Source organism: Antedon mediterranea, chromosome 4 (assembly GCF_964355755.1).
Source record: "Antedon mediterranea chromosome 4, ecAntMedi1.1, whole genome shotgun sequence".
Classification (NCBI taxonomy): domain Eukaryota; kingdom Metazoa; phylum Echinodermata; class Crinoidea; order Comatulida; family Antedonidae; genus Antedon; species Antedon mediterranea.
In genome coordinates, this window is record NC_092673.1 from 26,533,309 (window position 1) to 26,559,354 (window position 26,046).

Consider the following 26,046-nt stretch of genomic DNA (forward strand, 5'->3'; position numbering starts at 1 on the left):
ATCCAAGCCCTGTTTTTCCTCCTCCACACCCACCCTTACATCCTACTCAAGTTAAAAAAGATACAAGGTTAGACAAAAGAACATTAAGTTAACTGGAACGCCTGTATTTTTAATTCCTGGAGCTCTCGTTTTCTCATTTCACACAATAATGTGTAAATGTTAGCTACCTGTTTCATCTGGCCAGGTTAAAATGGTTTCTCAAACCATGGATTAATGACTAGCCAAACGTAACATAGAAGTTACATTCGGCGGTGCGTCGGCAGCTAGCATAATGATCAACACACGGGTAACACTCCCCTACTTCTTACGAATAGTGTAATGAGCTTACTGACAGTCTTATGCACGACGGGATCAACGGCTTACCGCCTCATCCGAAGCACGAGTAAATTATCTTGTCCATTCTAATATACAAGTTCAATTATATCATCTCAAATTATTCTCTTAATTGAATTATATATAACACCTGAAGTTGATGAGGATTTAAATGCAATAGTTGCGGTACAATTTACGGTAAACGATTAGTTTTACACGGTTATGAATGTTTAACGAGAAAAGCGTTTTCCTTTCATTCTCAAAACAGTCATCGTTTGATAACGTTTACACAAAGTAAATTATTCTAATACCCATTAGTTCGTAATTGTGCGTTTCCTAATTAATTGAAATAGCTACAACGTGACAAATGAAGCAATTTACAATGCCAATTGAAATGTAATGGTAACACTTAGTTAACTTCTTTTAATCAACTTTAGGGTTTACATATCAATTAATCCAATTGTAGGAAGTCTGTCTATGCTTCAGGTTTACCAATTTAACCAGGTTATACGTCAGCTTTACCAATTTAACCAGGTCATGCTTCAGGTTTACCAACTTTAACCATGTTTACCCAATTTAACCAGTTCATTCATTCTTCAGCTTTACCAATTTAGCCAGGTTATACTTCAAGTTTACCCAAATTTAACCAGGTCATTCATTCTTTAGCTTTACCAATTTTACCAGATTTATTTCAAGTTTACCAATTTTACCAGGTCATACATTCTTCAGCTTTACCAATTTAGCCAGGTTATACTTCAAGTTTACCAATTTAACCAGGTCATACATTCTTCAGCTTTACCAATTTAGCCAGGTTATACTTCAAGTTTACCCAATTTTACTAGGTTTACTTCAGGTTTACCAATATAGCCAGGTTATGCTTCATTTGTTTTCAAAATAGTTATATTGCATTTCTTAATAACAGGAATGCTTAAATGTCCAAAAGGAAGGGCTAGTAACTGTATTTTAAATATATAAAACGAATGACCAAAGGCTTTATTATTCATAGAAATAATACTTGTTTAAAATAATGCAAATAATAGTACCTGTGGTATAAATTAATTAGAAATAAACAAGCAAAATATACGATAGAAATATGAAAACCCGTTAATGGGGTCAAATCGTTGCTATTTATAGAGATAGATATCGATGGAAAATAGCCAACCAGTGCATTTAAGCGAACATATATCATATATATACTTATCATTGGTAGTTAAAATTCATACATTACTATTCATAAAGTAGTCAGTGTTGGTAGTCCATAACTATAGGAATTATAATTTCTCTCTGCAACAAGGTTGGTGTTATTTTATATACTGGTAAATTGTAATTACGTACACGGGCCATTAATAGTTCCATCGTAATCTCATTTTAAAATAGGCAGTTTAATCTTTTTGGTTTTATTTTATAATCTTAATAATTGTTAATCTTATTTGATAGAATTTAATATGCTCATATTGCTGTTCTAACCACTCGTGTCTCTGTGCCATGTTTGTCGATGTATGTATCTGTCGGTCATTCGTGTACACATAACATGTTCATTTTCTCTCGATGCACTATTGTTAGTTTCCGTGTGTAGTTCCTTTTTGCCACGTGTATGCCTCTTTTTGCCGTGCTTATGCCCTTTTTTGGCGTGTTTATGCTCTTTTTGTCGGGTTATAGGTCCCTTTTTGCCATGTGTAGGCCCCTTTCTGCCATGTGCAGTCTCCTTTTTGCCGTTACCGGACCACATCTTAGATGTTGAGAACTCTGTGTATTTGGCGTAATGTGTGTGTTGATATGCTATAGTATATTGAATATACAGCCTTGAACCACATTATTAAAGAAATTAATTTCTTTAGAAAAAACATTATCTTTAATCAAAATAGGCATTACGGAGGTAATATTAATTTCAATCATGCTAAAATTTCATATTAACTTTATGATTTTAAATTATCAAATGTCATGTCATGAGTCACATGAGTCACTAGATACTGTTTCAAGTATCATGGGCACATTCTGTAATACAGTGTTACATTGTATCACACATGACGCCTGATAAGTTGTCCATATTTTTTAAAACTGTTTCATTTATGCTTTTTATGCAAAATATTGTTTAAACAATTCTCCAGCTTTAAATATAAGCTCATTTGTTCCCTTTAAAGGTTACTGGGCCTATGGTACACAAATTAGTATGTTTGTAAGCACTGTATGCCTATCCCTTGTTCTGTTTACGAAAAGTTAAGTAATAGAGTTGGTGAGTGAATGAATGAATGTACGAACAAAACAAAATTATTTTGAAACTGTCACGGATGGTTACTGCACTGGTAACTGACCTATTGTTTTAAACAATTTGTTCAATTACATTTTTCCATTATGTTAAAACAGTTATACACATACAGATTACGTAATTAATATACAAACAGAAAGAAAGTGCTTAGGTTAAACTTACATCACAAAGTTCTAATAGTCATCTGAATTCTCTAGATTGTTAAGGGAAAGCATAATCTCACAAAGAAGTGTAGCCTTATATTTTAGGTAGGCCTAATCATTATTTTTAGTTTGATAAAGAATATTAGTTTTATTTAAAGCACAGTAAACTATGGTTTAAACTGCGAACTTAAATTAAAGATGTATTGTTCCCCAAAATTATTTATAAGGTTAATAAATTCAGCTCTTAAATAGGCCATTTTGCAGTTTTAAAAATGGTTTTTGATTAAAATTAACCATTTCGTTTGTCTTTGTATAAGTGAAATAATTATCTCTTTTTGTAAAAAATAACAAAAAGAGATAATTATTTCACTTATACAAAGACAAACGAAATGGTTAATTTTAACCCAAAAACCATTGTCTGACAGACAATTTTTGCTTTAAATTACATTTTTTAGGTAAATAATTTTGAAGTGAATAACTATTACGTGACATTAAAATGGAAAATTCAACAAAAAATGTGAAAAAACCCCATTTTTTAGGGTAAAATATACCTTTAATACAATACTCAAATCTTAGGTTTTTGACTAACGTTAATTTGAATTCCATTCAATTGTGTAAAATATACAATTACTATGGATCTTGTGTACCTGACAATATGCACGAATTACGTCGGTGAACGTAACGGTTAAAGGAAGTAACGCTTAAATTGCTACCGCTCGAGTTGGTTTCGGTAGGTGCTCAAACCCATGTTTGCCAGGCGTAGCTTTGCACATTCTTGGAGTACTACTCAGTGCTGGCTGCACTGTTAGTTATGATCTGTTAAGTGAGTATATTTGAAGAGATTTCAATGATTCACTACAAGATATGCTTTTATTAAGGCTCCTCCACTTTATATAAGTTATTAGTAAAGTGAAGTATATGAAATATATAAAAACGTTTGGGTAAGGAACACCAAATTTAGAACATAGGAGATAAGGTATTACGTCTTTGATTTAAACCGAGTCATTTTCTATTGATTCGCCAAGGGAGTTTACTAAATTATCTTGTATTTGTGTTAATAGGCCCACTATACGTTTGTAATTAAGATAACTGAATGATATTATAAGAAATGTCTCAATCATAAGCAACAGTATTAGTGCTGCATCATTACCGTCTACTCCAATGAATTTGGGGATATAATAAGTCAATTATAAACCAAACAATCGCATCATGCTTTAATTTAATAATATCCATAATAATATTAATCTATAACCATGGTTATTAAGGCTGTCTTGTACGTGATTGGTTACAAGTGCGGTTGTAAAATACAAGTAATTACGCGGTTTACGATATGTATCATAGTTCCGGATAATAATCGAAGGCTAAAGCTGTGATAGCATATATCAGGTAAAGTAACATATGATTTTGTTTCTTTCTTGATCAACCTTTAAGCCCTAGGGCGCAACGCAAGGACTTAAGCATCACGCCAAGTAATTGGACCAATCATGATGACGCGATGATGACGTGTAGATTATCTCATGATGACGCGTAGATCATTTCATGAGGACGCGTAGATCATCTCATGATGACGCGTAAATCATCTCATGATGACGCGTAAATCATCTCATGATGACGCGTAGATCATCTCATGATGACGCGTAAATCATCTCATGATGACGCGTAGATCATCTCATGATGCCGCGTAGATCATCTCATGATGCCGCGTAGATCATCTAATGATGACGCGTAAATCATCTCATGATGACGCGTAAATCCAAGTGAAATCCAAGCTTTATTATAATCATTATCTTTCTTACTAACCATAATTAATCTTCCTGCCGTCTTTCTTTTTCTAGTATTTCTATTAAGGTTATTTTTTTATTTTTTTTTTAAGTCATGGAAGATTCGGCATACTTAGTTCTTGAAAACTAAAAAAAAATTTAATTTTATTGTAATATAATTACTTCATTTGGAATGGCATTGTGGTAATTATTGATTAAAAAAAACATCTTATATTTTTATTTCAGATGCAATTTTGAGTAACCATGTTCCGAAACAAATCGCTTAAAGACAAAAAGGATCAACGGGACAAGCGGGCGAATGAGGGAGGTCTAAACGCAGATGGAACCGCCAGCAAAAGATCTTCTGTTCGAAGGACTATGTCCGGTAATTCGGCTTCTGGAATTTCAAGGAAAAGCTCTCATGGATCCAGAGTAAGTAGACCTACACCTTTCATAGTTATACAAGCGTAATTCCGTTGAGTAAGTTTCAACTAACCTTTTTCCTTCAACATAAACGAAATTGTTATCAAATATAGTAATTCCGTATGCCGCCACAACCCCGGTGGCTCTTCAAATGTAGTTTAAATCTCATATCAGTACAACTCCGGTTATGTAACGCCATTGTTGTGTTCCCATATGGTCCATTGTTGCATTGGCCATTGCTAGTGATGTCATCGTCACAGAAAAGACATTTGACACATAGGTTATTGACATTTGTCCATAGTTTGAATGCTATTCATGAACGCACTTTTGGTCACGTGGCCAAAAGGTATTCGTCATCAGTAATATGCTTGATGTTTCTTGGAATTTAGTTCATCAAACGTCATTAGCAGTGACGTTTCATACGGAATATCCCCCTCCCCCACACTTAAGTAAAGCCCCAAGTGCCAGTGGCCTTGTGACGAAGAGGGAGCGCTACATCAATATTCGCCCACGCTTCTTTTTTTTTGCTACAATTTTTGTTTTTCTTTAAAGCCAAATAGGCCAATTGATCGGTTTATTAACTCCTATATTTATTGATCCACAATTTCCGTCCAAGTCTGGCTTGCCTTTTCGATATTATTAAACAGTTTGTTTTGGTTTAATGTACCATCGTTAAATTATGCGCGCGATTTAACAAACAAAATGTCAATGTTGATGTATTGTAGGCCTACAACAATTTTGTACTCACCAGACAGCAAATATTGATGTAGAAATTCCTCTGGTCTATCAATTAATGAATATTATCAATAACAAGGACAGTTATGAAACTGTGAAAACAAGACAATCTATATAAACTAATTATCATATTAATCATTTTGTGCTTTCCAGTTATTTATATGGAGGAAAAAATAATATATAAAAAAAATATGTAAATATATCGGCAAAATATTGAAAAAATGACAATGATGTGGGTATCAGTGGCTGAATCTCAATGGAGATACAAATAAAATAAGCACTGAAAAAAATGACAATGCAGTGGATATCAGTGGCTGGATCTCAATGGAGATACAAATAAAATAAGCACTGAAAAATGACAATGATGTGGGTATCAGTGGCTGGATCTTCATGCAAATACAAATAAAAGAAGCGAAAAGCTAAATCAAAACGATAAAGTATAACAGCCAGAAACAAATATATATACATAATAATTTATTTTTTCATCCATGATAAAGCATACCAAAAGTCTTCCGAAAAACACACAGCTTTTTGTATAATTATAAATATGATCTTTTATACCAATATCGTTTCATCGTACCAAACGCATAAAAATATGACACATGTGTACAATAAAAATGTATATAATCTTATACATTTATGATTAGCGCCAAATTAATACACAGATTTTCACTGTTAGTGCATCATTATCCACTATCGTTCAACATGCAGTTTCTATCCCGTATCATAGCGATACGTCGAAATTCCGTAGTTATATTATCATGGACCTATACTTTATAGGTCCATGGTTATATGATTCGATATAGTGTCTGCTTCGGAATACCGTATAGTGTATATTAGGAATACCGTATTATTCGGTAAAAAAGAAATTGCATCGAAATACCGTATAGCGTGTGAATCTGAATAGATTCGGTACGTTTTCATTTTGTGTAGTAGGCCTAATTCCAACGTTTCTTTATGCACTATCTTTGCACATTTTTACCTTTGAAAGTGTCAAATGTGTAACCTAATTAAAGCTAGTACGGAACATCACATAGTGTACATATTTAGGCCTACGTTTAAAAAAAATCAAATTCCACTAATTTAGTTTGCAATTACTAAAAAAATAGTTTCATAATTTTAAAATGTACATAAATTTGTTTTACGTCATTCTTTCAATCGTCATACCAACACGTTTCATTCAAATGTTAATTACATATAGGTTACAATACAATTCAGACAGAGATACGATATCTAAGCAGCACAACCACAGTGGCATCCTACATTTATAAATAGATAACTAAAACTTTTATTGTTCTCCTTGTAAAATTTAACAAAAGGAAATTCATCTTCCACTGGCAAAATACAATACTGAGTAAAACGTACAGACAACATACAAAATACACACAATTATAATATAAATATGAAAATATGCACAGCTTCGAAGTTAGGTATTTCAACGTCCCGAAAATTAAGGTGGGCTTCCCACGGTGAAGGTACTGGTTTGTCTCTTTACCCTAAAGTAACGTTACGTTAAGCGTGGTTCCCACTAGCGACGCAACACAAGGACGTAACACAACGCAAGTGAATTGACCAATCACAAGCGATGGATTATTCGCTTGTGATTGCTAACTGTCTATAACTTCACTTGTCATTGGTTAAACCGCTTGCGTTGCGTTTACGTCCTTGCGTTACGTTCTAGTGGGAACCAAGCTTTAGTGTGCAAATAAGGTACCATTCACACTATTGCAGACAGACGTTACTGTGTGCTGCATGCACCTAGAATCCGCTAATAAAAATCTCTGTGTCGAGGAATCGAGTGACGTCATAACATGGCGTAACTAGTACCTTGATCATAATTAACATTAATAAAAATATGTCAATGACGTAATCGTCGGTTTCTATTCGATTTTGCTTATTTTATGTTGTCTGTGTTGTTTTCCGTCTTTCCCGTTTTTAAGCTCCAGGAGGATATATTCCATGTGTACGTCCTATAACATGATCTTAAATTTCCTCCACTGATTATATATATTAGTAGGCTAGTCAATCTAGCATTTTGAGTGAAACAAATTGCAAACAGAGATTTTTTTTTTTTTTAATGGTTACATATGATAAGGTAATTATTTTTTGAGCATCACACCTCTGACACTCATCCCGAAGGTATGCAAATTAGCTTAAATATGCAAATTAGGGTGAAATTACAGGGTTACCATATCTTAAAAACTACTAATCGTAGAGAGTTCATTTTTGCACAATCTGGTTCAGAATGTATATATTTATATTTGCTCTAATGAAACATTTTACATAAAAATGTCCGGAAGTACCAAATTTTGACCCTTGACCCCATTTCTCAATATTTACATAAATATGTGATTCAAATGTCTGTAGAGACTTTATTTTGGACTCAATGACTTGGATATTGTTTTTCAATACCCACCATAGAACTGTATTATAATTCCTAAAATCACAACTTCGTCACGCACCTCGAAAGTATGCAAATTAGTAGTACAAGTAATATTAAATATGCAAATTAGGGAGTGAAATTACAGCGTTGCCATATCTCGAAAACCGCTAATGCTAGAGTGTTGATTTTTTCACTAAAATATTTAAAATGTATATATTTATATTTGCTGTAATGAGACATTTTACAAAAAAATTCCCGGAACTATGACATTTGACCCTCGACCCCATTTCTCAATATTGCATATATAATGAAAACTAAAATGTCTGTAGAGACTTTGTTTTGCCCTCAAATGACTCGGATACAGGTTTCTAATAGCCAACATAGGAATGTTTAGTAAATCTCAAAATCACACCTGTATCACTCACCTTCAAAGTATACAAATTATTAGTACAAGTTACATGAAATATGCAAATTAGGGGGTGAAATTACAGGTTCCTATATGTATCGAAAACCGCTAAGGTAGAGAGTTTATTTTTTCAAAAACCTGTTCAGAATGTACATATTTATATTTGCTCTAATGAAACATTTTCCGAAAAAATGACCAGAAATACAACAATTGACCCTTGACCCTATTTATCAATGTTTGCATACATAATGCGACTAAAATGTCTGTAGATAATTTTTTTGGACTCAAATGACTCGGATACAGTTTTCCTATTGTCAGCATTAGGACCTCTTTGTAATTCCCAAAATCACATCTTTGTCACATACCTTGAAAGTATGCAAATTATTAGTACAAGTTACATGAAATATGCAAATTAGGGGTGAAATTACAGTCTTCCCATATCTCGAAACCCATTAATGCTAGAGAGTTGATTTGAATTCAGAGTTGATTCAGAATGTACATATTTATATTCGCTGTAATGAAACATTTTATGCAAAAATTGTCTTGATTGAATTATGACATTTGACCCTTGACCCTATTTCTCAATATTTTCATATAATTCAACTAAAATATCTGTACAGACTGTTTTGGCCTCAAATGACTGAGATACAGGTTTTCTATAGCCAGCATAGAACTGTAGTAATTCTCAAAATAACACCTTTGTTACTTCCCTAAAAAATATGCAAATTAGTAGTACAAGAGGTGAAAGTTGCCATATCTCTATCGGTCATTAGCGTTTTTCGAGATACATAAGGCTGTAATTTGCATATTTCATATAACTTGTACTAATAATTTGCATACTTTCGAGTTGCTTGACTTTTGGAATTACTAAACGATCCTATACTGGCTATATAAAACCTGTATCCAAGTCATTTGAGGCCAAAACAAATTATGTACATACATTTTAGTTGCATTATATGCAAATATTGAGAAATAGGTTCGAGGGTCAATTGTCATACTTTCGATATTTTTTTTTTTCAATAATGACCCAGATACAGGTTTTCTATAGCCAGCATAGAACTGTTTAGTAATTCTCAAAATCACACCTCTGTTACTTCCCTTGAAAGTATGCAAATCAGTAGTACAAGAAAGTTGCCATATCTCTTTCTCTCGGTCATTAGCGTTTTCGAGATACATAATGCAATTTGCAATTTTGCAATTTTGCATATTTCATATAGCTTGTACTACTAATTTGCATACTTTCGAGGTGCTTGACTTATACTGGCTATATAAAACCTGTATCCGAGTCATTTGAGGCCAAAACAAAGTCTGTACATACATTTTAGTTGCATTATATGCAAATATTGAGAAATAATAATAATAATATCCTGGATTTATATAGCGCCTAATGTTGTGTAACCTCTAAGCGCTGTACATAAACTAATACGAAAAAAGGGAATTCCAACCATGCCAAAACGAAGGCGTGATTTTGGGAATTACAAAGCGGTCCTATGCTGACTATAGGAAACATGTATCCGAGTTATTTGAGTCCAAAACAAAGTCTCTACAGACATTTCAGTCGCATTATGTATGCAAACATTAATAAATGGGGTCGAGGGTCAATTGTTGTATTTCCGGTCATTTTTTCGTAAAATGTTTCATTAGAGTAAATATAAATATGTACATTCTGAACAAGTTATTGAAAAAATCAACTCTCTAGCCTTAGTGGTTTTCGATATATAGGAACCTTTAATTTCACCCTCTAATTTGCATATTTCATGTAACTTGTACTAATAATTTGCATACTTTGGAGGTGAGTGATACAGGTGTGATTTTGAGATCTACTAAACAGTCCTATGTTGGCTATTAGAAACCTGTATCGGAGTCATTTGAGGGCAAAACAAAGTCTCTACAGACATTTTAGTTTCATTTATATATGCAATATTGAGAAATGGGGTCGAGGGTCAAATGTCATACTTCCGGTCAATTTTTTGTAAAATGTTTCATTGGAGCAAATAGAAATATGTACATTTTGAATACGGCTGTGAAAAAATCAGCTCTCTAGCATTAGTGGTTTTCGAGATATAGGACAACTGTAATTTTTTTCCCTTATTTGCATATTTTATTTAAATTGTACTACTAATTTGCATACTTTCGAGGTGTGTGACAAAGGTGTGATTTTGGGAATTACAAAGTGATCCTATGCTGGCTATTATGAACCTATGTCTGGGTCATTTGAGGGCAAAATAAAGTCTCTACAGACATTTTAGTCACATTGTATATGCAAACATTGAGAAATGGGGTCGAAGGTCAAATGTTGTACTTCCGGTCATTTTTTCGTAAAATGTTTCATTAGAGTAAATATAAATATATACATTTTAAATAGATCAGTGAAAAAATCAACTCTCTCGGACTAGTAGTTTTTGAGATATGGTAACCTTGTAATTTCACCCTAATTTGCATATTTAAGCTAATTTGCATATCATTGGGATGAGTGACAGAGGTGTGATGCTCAAATTTTGATCTCCTCATCATATATGACCATTTAAAAAAGAAAAATCTCTGTTTGCAATTTGTTTCACTTTGGGCTGTTTTTTTTGCTAGATTGACTAGCCTGTGTAGTAGACAAATATAAGCTAAAAATGACAGTTGACGAGTCGTGCTTGCCAAAAAGGATTTTTTTAGGAAAATAAATAGTTGTTTTCAATTTTTATCCGGCAAATTAATCTATTTTGACATTTTATTAAGCTGGTATCTGGATACATTCTATATATCATGAATATAGGATTATTGTATTATGCTTTAAACATATATACATTAATGTGCTCTCTTTTTCACTCAATAATTACCAATAAAAATTAAAAGGTTTCAATTAATTCAATATTCTACAAAAACTCACTATTCATTGCTAAAACCAAAACATCATAAATATTTGTTTGTAATAAATCAAATAATCACAGAGTTAGCTTTTAATCTGCATAATATCGCCAGCAATTATCACGTCATGGCCTGACGTGCTCGGGTTTTTAAGTCGGACTCTATCATTAATTACGTAGCTTTTATTACGCTTGTATTTTATAAAGCTAAAGCGAGTGGTCGCGCGGTTAAAGCAGTGGTACCGCAAACCGTAAGCCACCGTTTACATCGGCACGTTAAACAATCTCCGTATTACTGGCTGTAGGCATATAACATTTAAATTGTTTGTCTCTTCGTTTTGTGTCCCAGGCAGACCCCGACTCAAGATCCTGTATCTTTCTGGGATCCTGCCTTCTTCCTTTTCCCCCAGATTTACTGCTATTTTTATATGTTATTTCTTATTTATTCCATTATTATTTAAATCTTAAAAGGAAGTAAACAAATGTTATTTTGAATTTGAATTTTAAAAAAATGGGGGACCATCATACACATCTAGCCCGTGTGTGCTGGTTCAACAGTTGGCTGAGCTTTCGTAGGCCCTGATGACCAATTAGATTTCATTAATTTAGAAAAATACAAAGCGCGGTAACTGTCTGTATGTTGGCGGTTGTTCCGTTGACCTGTAAACGTATTTACAGTTTTGAATAATAGGTACATTTTAAACTTATGTATAAACATATAGTTCGGTACGATACAAATCTACCTTTATATTCCTATAGCAATTTTACACTTACTGAGTTTGACAATTAATGCATGCAAGTTACGCAACCCGAATTTAAAGAGGGCGCCCTAAAACGATACCGAATGTAGGTCATCACAGTGTTAACATTACAAAATGTAGGTTTCTTCTTTAAAAATAATACAATTTGCCGTAAAATCAATAATCATTTATTCGTCTAATGTTGTGATAGTCAATTTGGTATTCCTATTTCTGAAATTTATCTTTCATGAAATCGCAGATTTTCATAATATTCTTCTTAAATAAACATGTACCGGTAATTGTTAAACATTTACATCTTCTTTATAGTAAATGCAGGTTGCAAAGTGCATTTGCTTATGCATTTTTGAAGACACTACAGATTTTATTGTAATTTCTAAAGCACTTGCGATGTCTTTGAGTCAATATTTGTATATTTACAAATATGGAATACAAATCAATCTTTTATCATCCAGAAATATTTAAATAGATCCTGAATAATTATTTATAATTTTATTTATTATTTATTAAAGGGGTTAAAATGTATGTCAGATGGAACTCTTAAAGTGCATTGCTTAATTTACACGTTATAGTTTTAATTGTATTTTTGGTAATACTAATATACATACAAAATAAGATTAAAAGGCAATAAAAAAAACCATCCAGATATGAATTTCGGTTCTTGCAGCAAGTGAAGAGTATCCAGGTTCCCTTTCAAAACAATTTGCTCTATTTTTGACAATATTAATAGTAAATAATTTTTAATTAAAGCTATGAAGCATAGGACAGAAATATTGAAAAACATTTTCACGCCTTAATATGAATTCTTTTTTTCTCTCTGTTACTGTTAATCCGTAGAATTTGTGCTACTTGATGTTTTGTAATTGTGAACCATTATTAACTTTTTGTATCTGTATTTATATATTGTAACTACTGTATGAATATATTTTGTAAACATTTTGTATGGGTCGAACCTCTAGTTAGGAGAGTAACTAATAAAATATTTTTGTATATCTATGTTTTAAAAAGATTTTTATATCATATGATATTTTTTTGCCCGGGATTCACCATTAGACCTAATATTAGTCACTTTGTTATGTTATACAGCTTTTTCCCCTTGTATATGTGTGTATGATTGTATAATTTGGTCTAGTTTACGGTAGGTTTTGTAATTTTCGCTTTTATTATATCAGGGAAGAGTAATTCTGTATATTATTTTTAGAGCACGCCAATGTATGTTATGTTCTACTGACACGAAAGAATCTTCTGATAAATAAATAATAAAGTCCATTGCAAACGTGTTTTTATTGCTTCTCCTAAATTCATCCTACATTTTAGGCCTATTAATTTATCAGAGCGTGGACTTCTGTATTGTTTAAAGAGGATGATACACTGATCAATGGTATATACCGTAAGTCTATTGTTCAAGTGTACAACGCATAAGTTTATTTATTAGTGTCTGAACATCCGTATGATGTATTATGATATTTAATTGCACAAATAAAATAAGACAATTTACAATCGTGTGGGTTTCATTTTGGTTCGGTGTCTTTCGAAAATCGATAAAACATGGGTAGGGGCGCCTAAAGATGTTTCCGAATTTGCAGTTCATTTATTAAAAGGCTCGTGGAATTCGACCAGTAAGTTCTTACTTAAACCTGAAGATAAAAGGAAAATATGATTGTAAAATTAATAATCTTGTGTTTGAAGAAATGAGAAAAATATGAAATAGCGATGGAATCTATTTTACATAGCGATGGGTTCGAAACTGTAAGTTAATGTTTTTAATAATTGATTTGAGTTTAAATTTTAACTGACGCATCGGTATACTTAAAAGGTTTGTGTGACTGACCTTTTACGATTCCGTGACAACATTACCATATTATTATAATTAATTAAAATAATTTAGACCTAATTATATTTTTTCAAAAGTTCAATCTTTTGTTTTAATTCGTCTATTAAAGTGTAGTTTCTATTATTTATTATAAAGTGTAAGCATTGGCAACAGCATGGGTAACCCAATTTATATTCGATAGCGGTGAAGTTCTACAGTATGACTTTGGTGTAAGTAAAATGATGACGTCATGGAAGTATTACTCAATAAGTGGGGTTATTGTTAAAGTTATATATTTTATAATAAATGATATACATGTTAAACCCGGAGCTAACCTTTTAAACAAAAATATCATAAACTTAGTAGTAAGCTGAATTAAAAAAGACACATCACTTTACTTGAGTGGTTGATAAAGTATAATAAAATATAGGCTTATCACAAGATACTCGACTCATAAAATGCAGTGTTTGTAGGGTGGTGGTAGAGTAGAATACGACACTTGGATCGAGCAAGTAACGGCCTGGTTGGATTTTATAAATCCGCACACCAAATGCTACAAGGTTTTTTATCTTAGAGGGCAAAAATATGACAATAACAGTTGCTATGCATAAATTAGGGCTGACATTTTAAAACGACTTCAATCGCCTGATTAAACTAGTGACGTGAACAATTGCTTGAAGTTTTTGCTAAGTTTCCGCTCTGAAAAGTAGTATTCATTGAAATCAATCGAACTTTATTTCCATAATATTAGTAATATAAAGATGTGAATGTATAATTACTATACTATACTGTTATTTTGCTCTAAATTGATTCTCAGAATATATTCCATATTATTTTTATCTTTAAATAATCAATATAAATTAATTAGCTCAAACCATCAATTGTCGTCTGACGATTGTAAAAACAGTTACTTACAAAGTGGACGTTGTTTGTTTAAATATTTCATGCAAGATACAGGTAGTCCTTGTTTTATTAAATTGTTTGTTCTACATACAGAAATCTATAAATTCTATTCAATATAGCTATGTGTAAATATTTACAAGTTAGATGCTGTGGTATGCGCCTGTTTCTGTCAGCAAACACGATACTGCAGGATGTTTATTGTCAGGATACCGTACGAAAATCGGCTTGTTGTTTTTTATACACTGTCATAATAATTAATGATAATATTTATTGCATCTTTACAACAGTGGCAACAACATTAAGATAACCGTTAATTAGCTTGTGTCATCATACCGCCCTCTTTTTGTGACCAAACTTTAGTGTCTTTCGCGGTGCATGGTATCAGACCAGGAAAAAAAATTACAAGTTTCAAAACACAGCCAACAAAGAAGCAATTATTGTTGCGATCGTAGCTCTCCATAGCGCGAATGCAGGATTGCTTTAAAATATATTATATGAAATCTTCTGTTACAGTATCTTATTCAGTCACACAATTTTAATTACGGTTAGTGCAAGCTATCCTGACTGAGATGACATGACGTATTATCATTAACCAGCAGCACCATGTAAACTATAATAAACCTAGCGTGTGAGGATGTAATCTTTAATAATTGCTTATTCTTAGATTTAGAACTGTTTTAAAAGATTAGCATTAACTCCATCTATATTTATCTCTCCCCATTTATATACACATAACTACTATAGTGTAATGGTTATGATAACTGCTCTATGAGGGATTGTGGGTAGTAGAAATCCAGCCAGATGAGGCTGATCGTGATCGAACTTTACACTTGTCATTATGGTGGCACTATATGTATTGTAGTTTTTAATACGATATGTAATACGAATACAAGCTAGACGTAAATACTTCATATATGATGATGATGAGAACATGTTGAAGATGTATTGTCCCCCAAAAACATGAAAAATGAAGATTAATAAAATCAGACTTTAAATAGGCCATAAAGTTATTTACTTCTGTAAAAAAAAATATTATTTCACTTATAAAAAAACCAGAAACGTTTATTTTTAACCAAAAACTATTGTCTGACTGACAATTTAAGTTTTTTTTTCCTTTATTACATTTTAAATTTTTTTCAGGTAAATAATTGTGTTTCTATCTAGTTTTTGGTCAAAGTGAATAACTATTATGTGACATTAAAATGGCATATTCAGGAACAAAAAATTGTTTTATTTATTTTTTTACGGGGACAATATATCTTTAACAAAAGTGTATGTTAGGCCTATATGAAGATGAGACGTAGAAACAATACAGGATATGATTGTATACGATGATTATTTTCATGTCTATTATTATTAGTCATCTTTCTTTTAAAGGCGATAAAGTTACTATATACAAAGGTTACCCATCAACAAATTTGTTTTAATTTTAATTGAAGCAAAATTAATATGCTGGTACAATTTTAGGCAGGATAATTGTTTATAATGTCTATGCATGATGACCAAATAAATATTAGAATAACGGCACGTGAATTAATACATTTGTAAGATATAGATATAGGCGTGAGTACATAACATTTGTGATATGTCATTGTGTTTCGTGAAAAATTCTATGAAATAACTTATGAATAGATAGATCCGGCCATTGACCACAAAATGAACTGGTTTTACACGAAATATAATAATTGCAATAATATTAATAATAATTATGTAAGCTTTAATAATGACATGACATTTTCGTCGTAATACGTCATCGGTCCACGCTGATTCCCCGTAAATGTTCCGCAGATCTGTTTTAACAGTTCGTGAGACCAATTTCGTGGATATATTATACGACGTACAGTTATTTTGTTGGTGGCGGGGGGTGTAGGCTATCCCGTCGAACTGGAATTTGAGGAAAAATGTCACCACCCCTAGGAAAAATATGTCCCATTATCTACCTTATTGGTTACTGGAAGTTAGGCCTAGTTTGACCACGAATCTTGGTTCGTAAACCAAGGAAACAACTCTACTGTTAAATAAAATATCGTCATTCTTACAGTACATATCATTGCGTAACCTTTTATTCTTTAATTACTTGACCATGGCAATATCCCATATGTTTACTGAGCGTTCGGTACCAATTATATTAATAATCACACCTACCCCAATATTCATTAGTGAAATGTGTTTGAAACCATCCGCCGAAAATTCTAATTACCGTCGGTCTTTCGAACAGTGCTCGTAATCATACCGGTCATAATGATTAACGTTACTTAAGATGTGTTGTTTTAATTTACTCGTTTATATAATGCCTCCTTTGAGATAGTGTTGTAATCTATTATGTTTATTCGCTGTTTACCATTTATAAAGATATCCAGCACACTACCAAAGAGTTGAAATGGTAGTTTTTAATTATTCAGACCTTAGTTTTCATTAAAATGTCAATACCTTCAATAACATAGGTTTATCTGATGTGTTAATACGTCGTATATTATTTGCATATTGCTCATAGGTGTTTGCCCATGCGCAAATACCCATTACAATTCGCGCGTGCGGATGTGGATATCGTTCAGTTTTGCGCATGCGCACTATTTATTAAGTCGAGGAATTATGAATAATATTGAGAGTCAATCCATGTGGGAAGCCAACAATGACAAGGGATTTCATAATATGCATGAACTAATTAAAGTATAAGTAACAGATATAACAAAACGGAGCCTAGGAATAGAAATAATTAATTCCTTCTAATCTTTTACGTAGAAAGCGGCCGTTAGTTCTAACTGACCACTAGAACAGCAGCGTAATCCAATTAATTTAACTAATCAGCGAGGCCTAATAATTATGAACATAATTAGAATTATGTTATCATTATGACTGAAATTAAATGTATAATTCATGTATGAATCAACTTGCAGCAACATAACAAAAACAACATAAAGATGTTGGAATAATTTTGCGAGGAAAGCACTGCAGTTGATAACATTATCCACGCGCCAAACCTTTTTTTCTTGGTGTCGCAGACGACTATAAGGAGAAATTGAAAATCCTTAAAAAATGGAAAAAAATACTTGAGTATATTTAATTATAGACTTTCAGTCTGGTAGTCCGACACAATGTCTGTATGTGGAATTTAAAGATACTTTGCATTTTAAAATAATACTTATGGATAATAATTATTACTGTCAAATCGTTAGTAATTCGAGACAAATTACCGACGTGTAAGAAGCACGCGTCAATGTCTGTTACTCATCTGGTAATATTTTACAAAACTTTGTAACATTTCAATCTAAATGCAATCTTTAATTCAATCTTTCATTCATTCTTTCTTTCAATCTGTCATTCAATCTTTAATTCAATCTTTCATGCTTTCTTTCTTTCAATTATTCATTCATTTATTTATTCATTATTTCATTCTTTCATTTATTTAATCTTACATTCATTCAATCTTACATTCATTCAATCTTTCATTTAATCGTTTATTCAATCTTTCATTCGACTTCAAAATGTGTTTTTTCACTACAATCTTTCCAAGTACATCATTTAAAAAATAATATCATTTAACTCTTTGGTAATCCAAAAACACAATTAAATAGGCTTACGGGCAATAAAGATATAGACTAATCGATTTTGAAAAAAAAAACTCGTTATTGTCATGAAAACGCTTCAAGTTGTCGATTAATATTAAATCAAGACAAATATATCTTGCTTTCAATATTAAATTAATAGTTTTTATCAAGCTTTCTTTTGCAATGCCCATTTATTTAGTTTCACTGCAGTACAGTATAGTATTAGTATAGTAGTTTCGACAATCTTATCAATCAATCCTTTTTACTAGAATTATTGTATTACTCCTAAACATTGCTTTAGAATGTGTTTCTGCTATCCAACTAACAATACAAGACAGTGAACTCGTAACAGTCCTTTGATGTTATGTTTGGCTGCGACAAATACCAACAGTACTGTACTATTTAACAGTTACCTGTCTGTTAAATGGGCGTGGAAATGATCGTGTCGCAGCCACAGATAAACCCTTTAATCTCCAGAGCTCAGAATGTTGGTGATAGATTGCTTTGATCCAACCCAGAGCTTCTTTTTTAGAGTCCTGGATATCAGTTGTAACTGTATTGTATAATGTAACTCGCGAACAGTAATTATACACATACAGCTTGGGAAGCCGTAATCTCATGCATATCCCCCGTTTTAGTGTTACATAAATACTCGTGAAGTGATATTACAAATTCCAATTTGACATTTAGTTTTACCTAGTAGAAAACTCAATCACTGTACCATTTAATAACTGTGTAATAATATATATGGGTATTTAAAAAAAACCTATAGCCCCTAATTCGACTTTGCCCACCGCAGTTTGTAATGAAAGTTAAACGATGATTTATAATCGTGTTACATCAAATATTATGTAAGTACATTTGATGGTTTTCTATTCGATGGGAGATTAATGAGGAAATGTTGTTGTAGTTAATTGAAAATGAGTTCACGTTCAAATTGGCAAGTTATCAAGTTTGTATTCAATCTGTGTATGACGTCATACTAAAAAATAAAGTTGATTGTCCTAAATGACAGTAGGACTGTATCATCAAAATTATTAATTATTATTGTTAATATTATAATAATTTCCATTCTATCTTTAACAAAAATAAATATTTTTAACACTATAATTACTATTAACGTTGACATCATAATCAAATCAATATCATTGACTTCATTATAAAAATCAGTATCATTAACATCATTATCAATATCATTGACGTCATTCAACGTCATTATTCAGCCTTCTTACTGGATACTAGGCCCTTAAGTCAAAAACCAAATGTTAAAACAACTTCTTATTTTATTTTATAAATAACGAATATGAATACGACAGTAACAATAATAATAATAGTTTCACATTATGATACAAAGATGTATGATCTATGGAAGCAGGCCGGGTTGCGATATTTCTTTTCGTACATAAGTTCATGAAACGATCAAAATGTAGATCATAAGTTCATGAAACCCCTAATATCATGAAACGTCACAAAACCAACGTAATCGGTGGATTGACAACCTTGCATCCATCTTACTCCTAGCCAACTAATATTTTTCGATCGGTCTGGAATGAAGATGATAGTGTGTGTGGAATATTTATTGATATAATCCGCCACTAATTACACGAGCATTATCTCTTAAAATCAATGTAAGCCACCAGCAAAAATTGTCAATTTTACTTGTTCTTTATTCTGTGTTCTTTCTAATGTCGTATTCTGTCTCTGTATGTCCGTTTGTCGTACAACTTGTCAACTAGGCCGTTATTTTTCTTTTTTCAAATCCGAGAAAATACGACGACGAATATTTATCACTTATTTTACTGTTGTTCTTTGACGCAATTGTTATATCGTACGAAGATTTGCCAAATATATTTTTTTAGTTGAATCATACTAGAAATATTAGTAGATTAAAGTTAACTTATTATCAATATTTAATGTAATACAAGCGAATTTTCTTCTCAGTCGTGTTTAAAGTGTGTTAATTGCTTTATACAAAACCGCATTAATATCGCGTAGGCTGTTGTCTGTGCACGTCAGCCTTTTGAACAAATAATGTTATTAAACTTTAATTTAATTTTTATTGTTAACCTTTGATCATCCAAGCGTCTTTTGTTTAGTAACAACCTTTTTGTTTAGTAATATCATGAAGCGACTTTGTAACCCGTCAAAATATATACCATACTTCCAGTCGTTGGTCGGTTGGTCGGATGGTCGGTGGGATAGTCAATCGGTAAACATTAACTCAAATTTAAGCACGCGACTGCAGCCATGTATGGCCTTGTTTGTTTTAAACATGGTACTGGGACAGTATGATAATTTCCGCATCATTGCGTAACCGTTCATTTGTGAACCACTGTGGCGGATTTTGGACGTGTGGTACGGGCGGAGTGTCAAAATAGTACAGTAAAATGAAGTGCTAATCTGAGCTTAATATCTTATCATTTGCTAGGCCCCCTATCAATGAATTGTACATTGTCAAACAAATACATTAAGTCAAAGGCATTAAAGTTAACTTATTAATGACAATTAACCGATTGAACGTATTATTTTATATTATATAATAATAAACGATGATAAAAGGTGGACAAATTTGCTGTTAGTCCTGTTAGTCTGTTTGTATGCTCGATCTTCTATACCACCGAATGGAGGTATTGCCTTGAGTTTTTTAACACACAGTATATCCTGTACACATTGTTAAGATAATTTATTGTGTCTGTCGGCCTTCCATAGAAACACCTATTACTTGATGATCACTCCGGGTAATCTCGAGTGCGTTGTGTTAACAATAATCCTGTACGCATGGTCGTGAAAGGATTATGTTATTCGGCCTTCCATAGAAACAATTATTAGCCATAATACACATGGAATCATCAGTGGTGTGACTGAGATGTCGGCGCATGATCAGGAATTTTAACTGGTCACCATCGTGTTACTTTAAGTTAGTTTAACAACCTGTCGCTTCGCACTCTGTCTTGCTCTCATTGTTGAGAGGAGTAATTGGGATTTACGGTTCAGTCGGAGTTTTAATATTACGCGTAGATACGCATAACACGCGTAAATACGCATAACAACGCATAACGTCATTTAACCGGTTTTTAGCCACCTTCTGTTTGATAGCTTCTAACATATTCTGTGGTAAGTCAAACGTTTTATAATTAATGAGAGGATTATATTATTGATTTATACATATAGGTTGCTTTTTATTCAGTCATTATATATTTTTGTACAGTTTAACGATATTAAATCGCCATCACTAATCTATATCCAAGTATAGCTTATAACACATTAATTATAATTTGTAATAAATAATTATATTTGTAAGTGGGGCAAATTGATTAGGCTGATGATACTGTAGTTATGGTTGAGAACACGTTACCTTTGATCTGCATTGTTGATTATCTCATGGGACCACATTCGAATTTATACAAACATACACAATATTGTAATATTGTAATTACGTATTTTGATAGTCTTTTTACAAAGACAGTGCAACAGTGGTATACGAACACATACGACTTAAGTGATAAGTGGAGTTGTTGTTTTTGGTGGTTAAAATTATCAGTTACTGATGATCCCAATATGTTGGGTTCACATCCTTGGACATAGTATAACTCCACTCCCAAAGATTTATTTAAGACTTTGTTTATGTAGAGCATCTTATATATAATGTTTTTAAGGATTGTCACCTTTAACAAGGATAGCGAATGAATTCACATATGGTTATCCTTGGGAATTTGTCGAAATATTGAAATTCGAATAAAATATTATATATAAATAAAGTAAAAACAATGTTTTACCATTAAATTAAATATTGTATGTAAATGTAATGGTCATATTTAATTGCATGTTCAATTTTGTAGGCCTGTATTAGAGAATGAATATAGATGATGAAACAATTTTAAAAGGATGGCTTAGGGAGAAATATAATTTCGTTAATAACTACCGACGTACGTTAATCTGGCCATTGACACGGTCATTATACGCATCAAAAATAGCATTATTACTGAAACCACTAATCACTCGGATATATGTATACTAATCATAAGGCTATGTATTGCTCCCTTTATTTATCAAACTAATACGAACTTTGAAATATCAATCTGAAATACTTAGCAACCACTAAATTATTTGAGACTAATTTAATTCATAGCCGTCTGATATGAAGCGACATCTCAGAATAAACTAAGTAATTCAATTTAACAGTTAATCGCTTTGCCAGATTTGTCAAACCGAAGTATCTGTGACATATTGTGATAATGAGTGATAATTGGAGTTTAATTGAGTTGTCACCTGAAACTAAACACTGTGATTTCAAATGAAATGTGCACATAAAAACACGCCTTATAATTATTGTATACTTTTAATTAGCATACTGTCTCGATGACACGTCGGAAGCATTTTTACTGACGCCAAATAAGCTTACATTATTTTTATATACAAATTTAATAACACTAAAGAACAAAATAAGATAGGTTATAGAACATTTATTAAATGTACATACAGTACAGTAATATTACAGCACTAGGGAAGGGTTAGCGTTACCCGAAACTCTGCAATTTCTTTTAGGCTTGATATTGTTTTGATTTAGCTTTTTGCTTACCTCTCCATTGAGATCCAGCCTCTGATACCCACAGCATTGTCATTTTTTTCAGTACTTATTTTATTTGTATCTCCATTGAGATACAGCCACTGACACCCACAACATTGTCATTTTTCAGTGCTTATTTTATTTGTATCTCCATTGAGATACAGCCACTGACACCCACAACATTGTCATTTTTCAGTGCTTATTTTATTTGTATCTCCATTGAGATCCAGCCACTGATACCCACAACATTGTCATTTTTTCAGTGCTTATTTTATTTGTATCTCCATTGAGATCCAGCCACTGATACCCACAGCATTGTCATTTTTTTTCAGTACTTATTTTATTTGTATCTCCATTGAGATCCAGCCACTGATACCCACAGCATTGTCATTTTTTTCAGTACTTATTTTATTTGTATCTCCATTGAGATCCAGCCACTGATACCCATAGCATTGTCATTTTGTCAGTGCTTATTTTATTTGTATCTCCATTGAGATACAGCCACTGACACCCACAACATTGTCATTTTTCAGTGCTTATTTTATTTGTATCTCCATTGAGATCCAGCCACTGATACCCACAACATTGTCATTTTTTTCAGTGCTTATTTTATTTGTATCTCCATTTAGATCCAGCCACTGATACACACAGCATTGTCATTTTTTTCAGTGCTTATCTTATTTGTATCTCCATTGAGATCCAGTCACTGATACCCACAACATTGTCATTTTTTCATCAGTGCTTATTTTATTTTGTATCTCCATTTAGATCCAGCTACTGATACCCACAACATTGTCATTTTTTCAGTAATTTGCCTTTGGATTTATATAAATTATACATTTTCTTTTTATTGATAGAATAGATTATAGAAAATATATTAATGTTAACAGTAAAGTAACATTACAGAACTGAGAAAGGTTTAGTGTTAATTCCTAAGACTTTCATGCTATTTGAATTTATCGTTTTGTTTTTGTTTTTTGCTTATTTGTTTTCATCTCCATTCAGATCCAACCAATTATACCCATTTTTCAGTAATATGCATTTTTATTTATAATATGCATTTTATTATCATTATATATACAATAGAATATATACATAATTTGAATTGAGATTAAATTAATTTGATTTGAAATTGAAATAAGTTAATTTGAAAAGAATATTTTTTTGTATAATTTTATTTGAAATTAAAATAATTTTATTTGAAATTAAAATAATTTTATTTGAAATTAAAATAATTGGATTTTAAATTAAAATAATTTGAGGATTTCTTGCGGGTTCAGTCCCAAACACCACGTTTAGAGGTCATTTATACAGTATTTTGTTAAAAATGTCAGTGAGTTGGAACTTGGAAATAACTGAGCACAAGTTAATTTTAAAAACATATGGTGTTTATCGTTATGCACATCCTCTTAGAAATGATTTAAATGTTCAGTTTTCGCACTTTACGTCAAACAATATTTAGAATATTTATGTTCCACATGCATTTTTTATTTGTTTTAATATTTTTTTACTTGGTTTTTTGTTAGTGTTTGTGCATGTGTTTTTTTCATTTTTTTTTAGAATCATGAAATATGATTTAAAAAAAAATTAATACGAATTATTATGAAGATTGCCTTCGGCAAAAATAAACATTATCGTGATAAAATAATATATTCATTTATTTAAAAACATATTTATACAGGATAACATAATTCATAAATAGGGTGGTACAACAAGTTGGCAATATGGTCCTACATTACGTAACAATTGTTTCCTGTTGAATAGACCTAGAATAGTAATAAATACTAAAATATCTGTTTGTGTGTGTTAACAAAAGTTTATAATTCGTCTCAGTTTGAAATTTACTAAAACTTTACAATGGCCCGATAGTAGGTAATTATTTTTGCTTTTTGCTAATCTGGCAATGGTATTATAGAATGGAAACTCACACAATGTTACACAATATACCTTCTGTTCAAGGAAACAATGTCTTTAAGGTGCAAATGTTGAAAAAAGGCTTCAGAATGATGACGTCACATGATGACTATTAACTTCATGAAGAAATACTTACTTTGCCAGTACTGTCTGTACAGTAGAAGGAATTTCATTTTATATTGTAAACCGATTACCTGTTAAATGTATGTTACCTTGAAAAACATGATTTGTATTGGTTTTAAAGTTGCTTAATATATCATTTTAATGGACACGTTTTATACGATGGTTCGTTCTGCAATTAATATAACAATGTAAATCTAGAGAAACAGTATTTTACAAACATACTGTTATTATTTTATCATAATCAATCGAATTAATTGAATAATCACAGTTGCTTGTGTTTCCCATAAGTTACTATTTATGCAGTTTTAAATGGCATTTAGTAGCCTAAGTATGTGTTAGTACTTTAGCTCCCCAAATGACATCGGATAAATGTGGTTTGCGCTAAGCCTGTGCCAATATTGATCTTGCGTTTTTCATTTCAGAAAAGTCCCCAGCCCCAGCCAGAGGAGGAGATGGCGCTGCCGTCAATGCCAGGAGGCGTTGAGCAACTGTTCATACAAGCCGTTGAAAGAGGCGACCGTAAAGCCATCACCTTTGCTCTTGCAAATGCCCCGGACCTGAATATAAATTGCACGGACTCTGAAGGAAAAACTGCCCTGGTGCTTGCTATACAAAATGGAAATTCAGGTAAACATTTTGACGAAATTGGTATTCCATAGTTGTGCGTTTCATAGTTTTTATTTTTTGGTTTGTTTCATGTTAAGTTATAGTTTGTTATGTTATGGCAATCACTATGCAACTCTAAAGATTGGTTCAAACTTGGACGCAATCAGCGACGTAAGCACAACGCAAGTGAGTTAACCAATCACAAGCAATAGTTCAGTCGTGATTGGTTGCGTTGCGTCCAAGTTGGAATCAAGCGTAAGGAAAAACATTTACCAACAATTTGGGCTTTAAAGTTAAATGTACGTCCTCCTACTCGTTGATGCAACTAAAATCATACTGGTTATTCTAGACATCTCAGTAAACATGTTTGTTTATGAATTATGTTTATAAATTTATGATTGTCGGCGATTTAAAGAAAAGCGTTCTCTTACTGAGTGAGTTATAAAGAATTGTATTAACATAATTGTACATACGCAATAATAAAACAAAATAAGTCAGCGATTACTTATTAATTCTGCCATTCGATATTCT

The 26,046-nt window shown here is 32.0% G+C and overlaps 1 protein-coding gene across 2 annotated transcripts in view; it reads left to right on the top strand.

The window, feature by feature from the left end:
* Window positions 1-26,046, top strand: part of LOC140047070 (short transient receptor potential channel 4-like) — a 47,080-nt gene that overhangs the window by 5,071 nt on the left and 15,963 nt on the right. For both annotated transcript variants that reach the window (XM_072091880.1, XM_072091881.1), the window contains exons 2-3: window positions 4,728-4,913; window positions 25,332-25,536. In XM_072091880.1, the coding sequence (XP_071947981.1) occupies window positions 4,746-4,913; window positions 25,332-25,536 (373 nt within the window). In that variant the 5' untranslated portion in view covers window positions 4,728-4,745. The remainder of the gene's footprint in view (window positions 1-4,727; window positions 4,914-25,331; window positions 25,537-26,046) is intronic.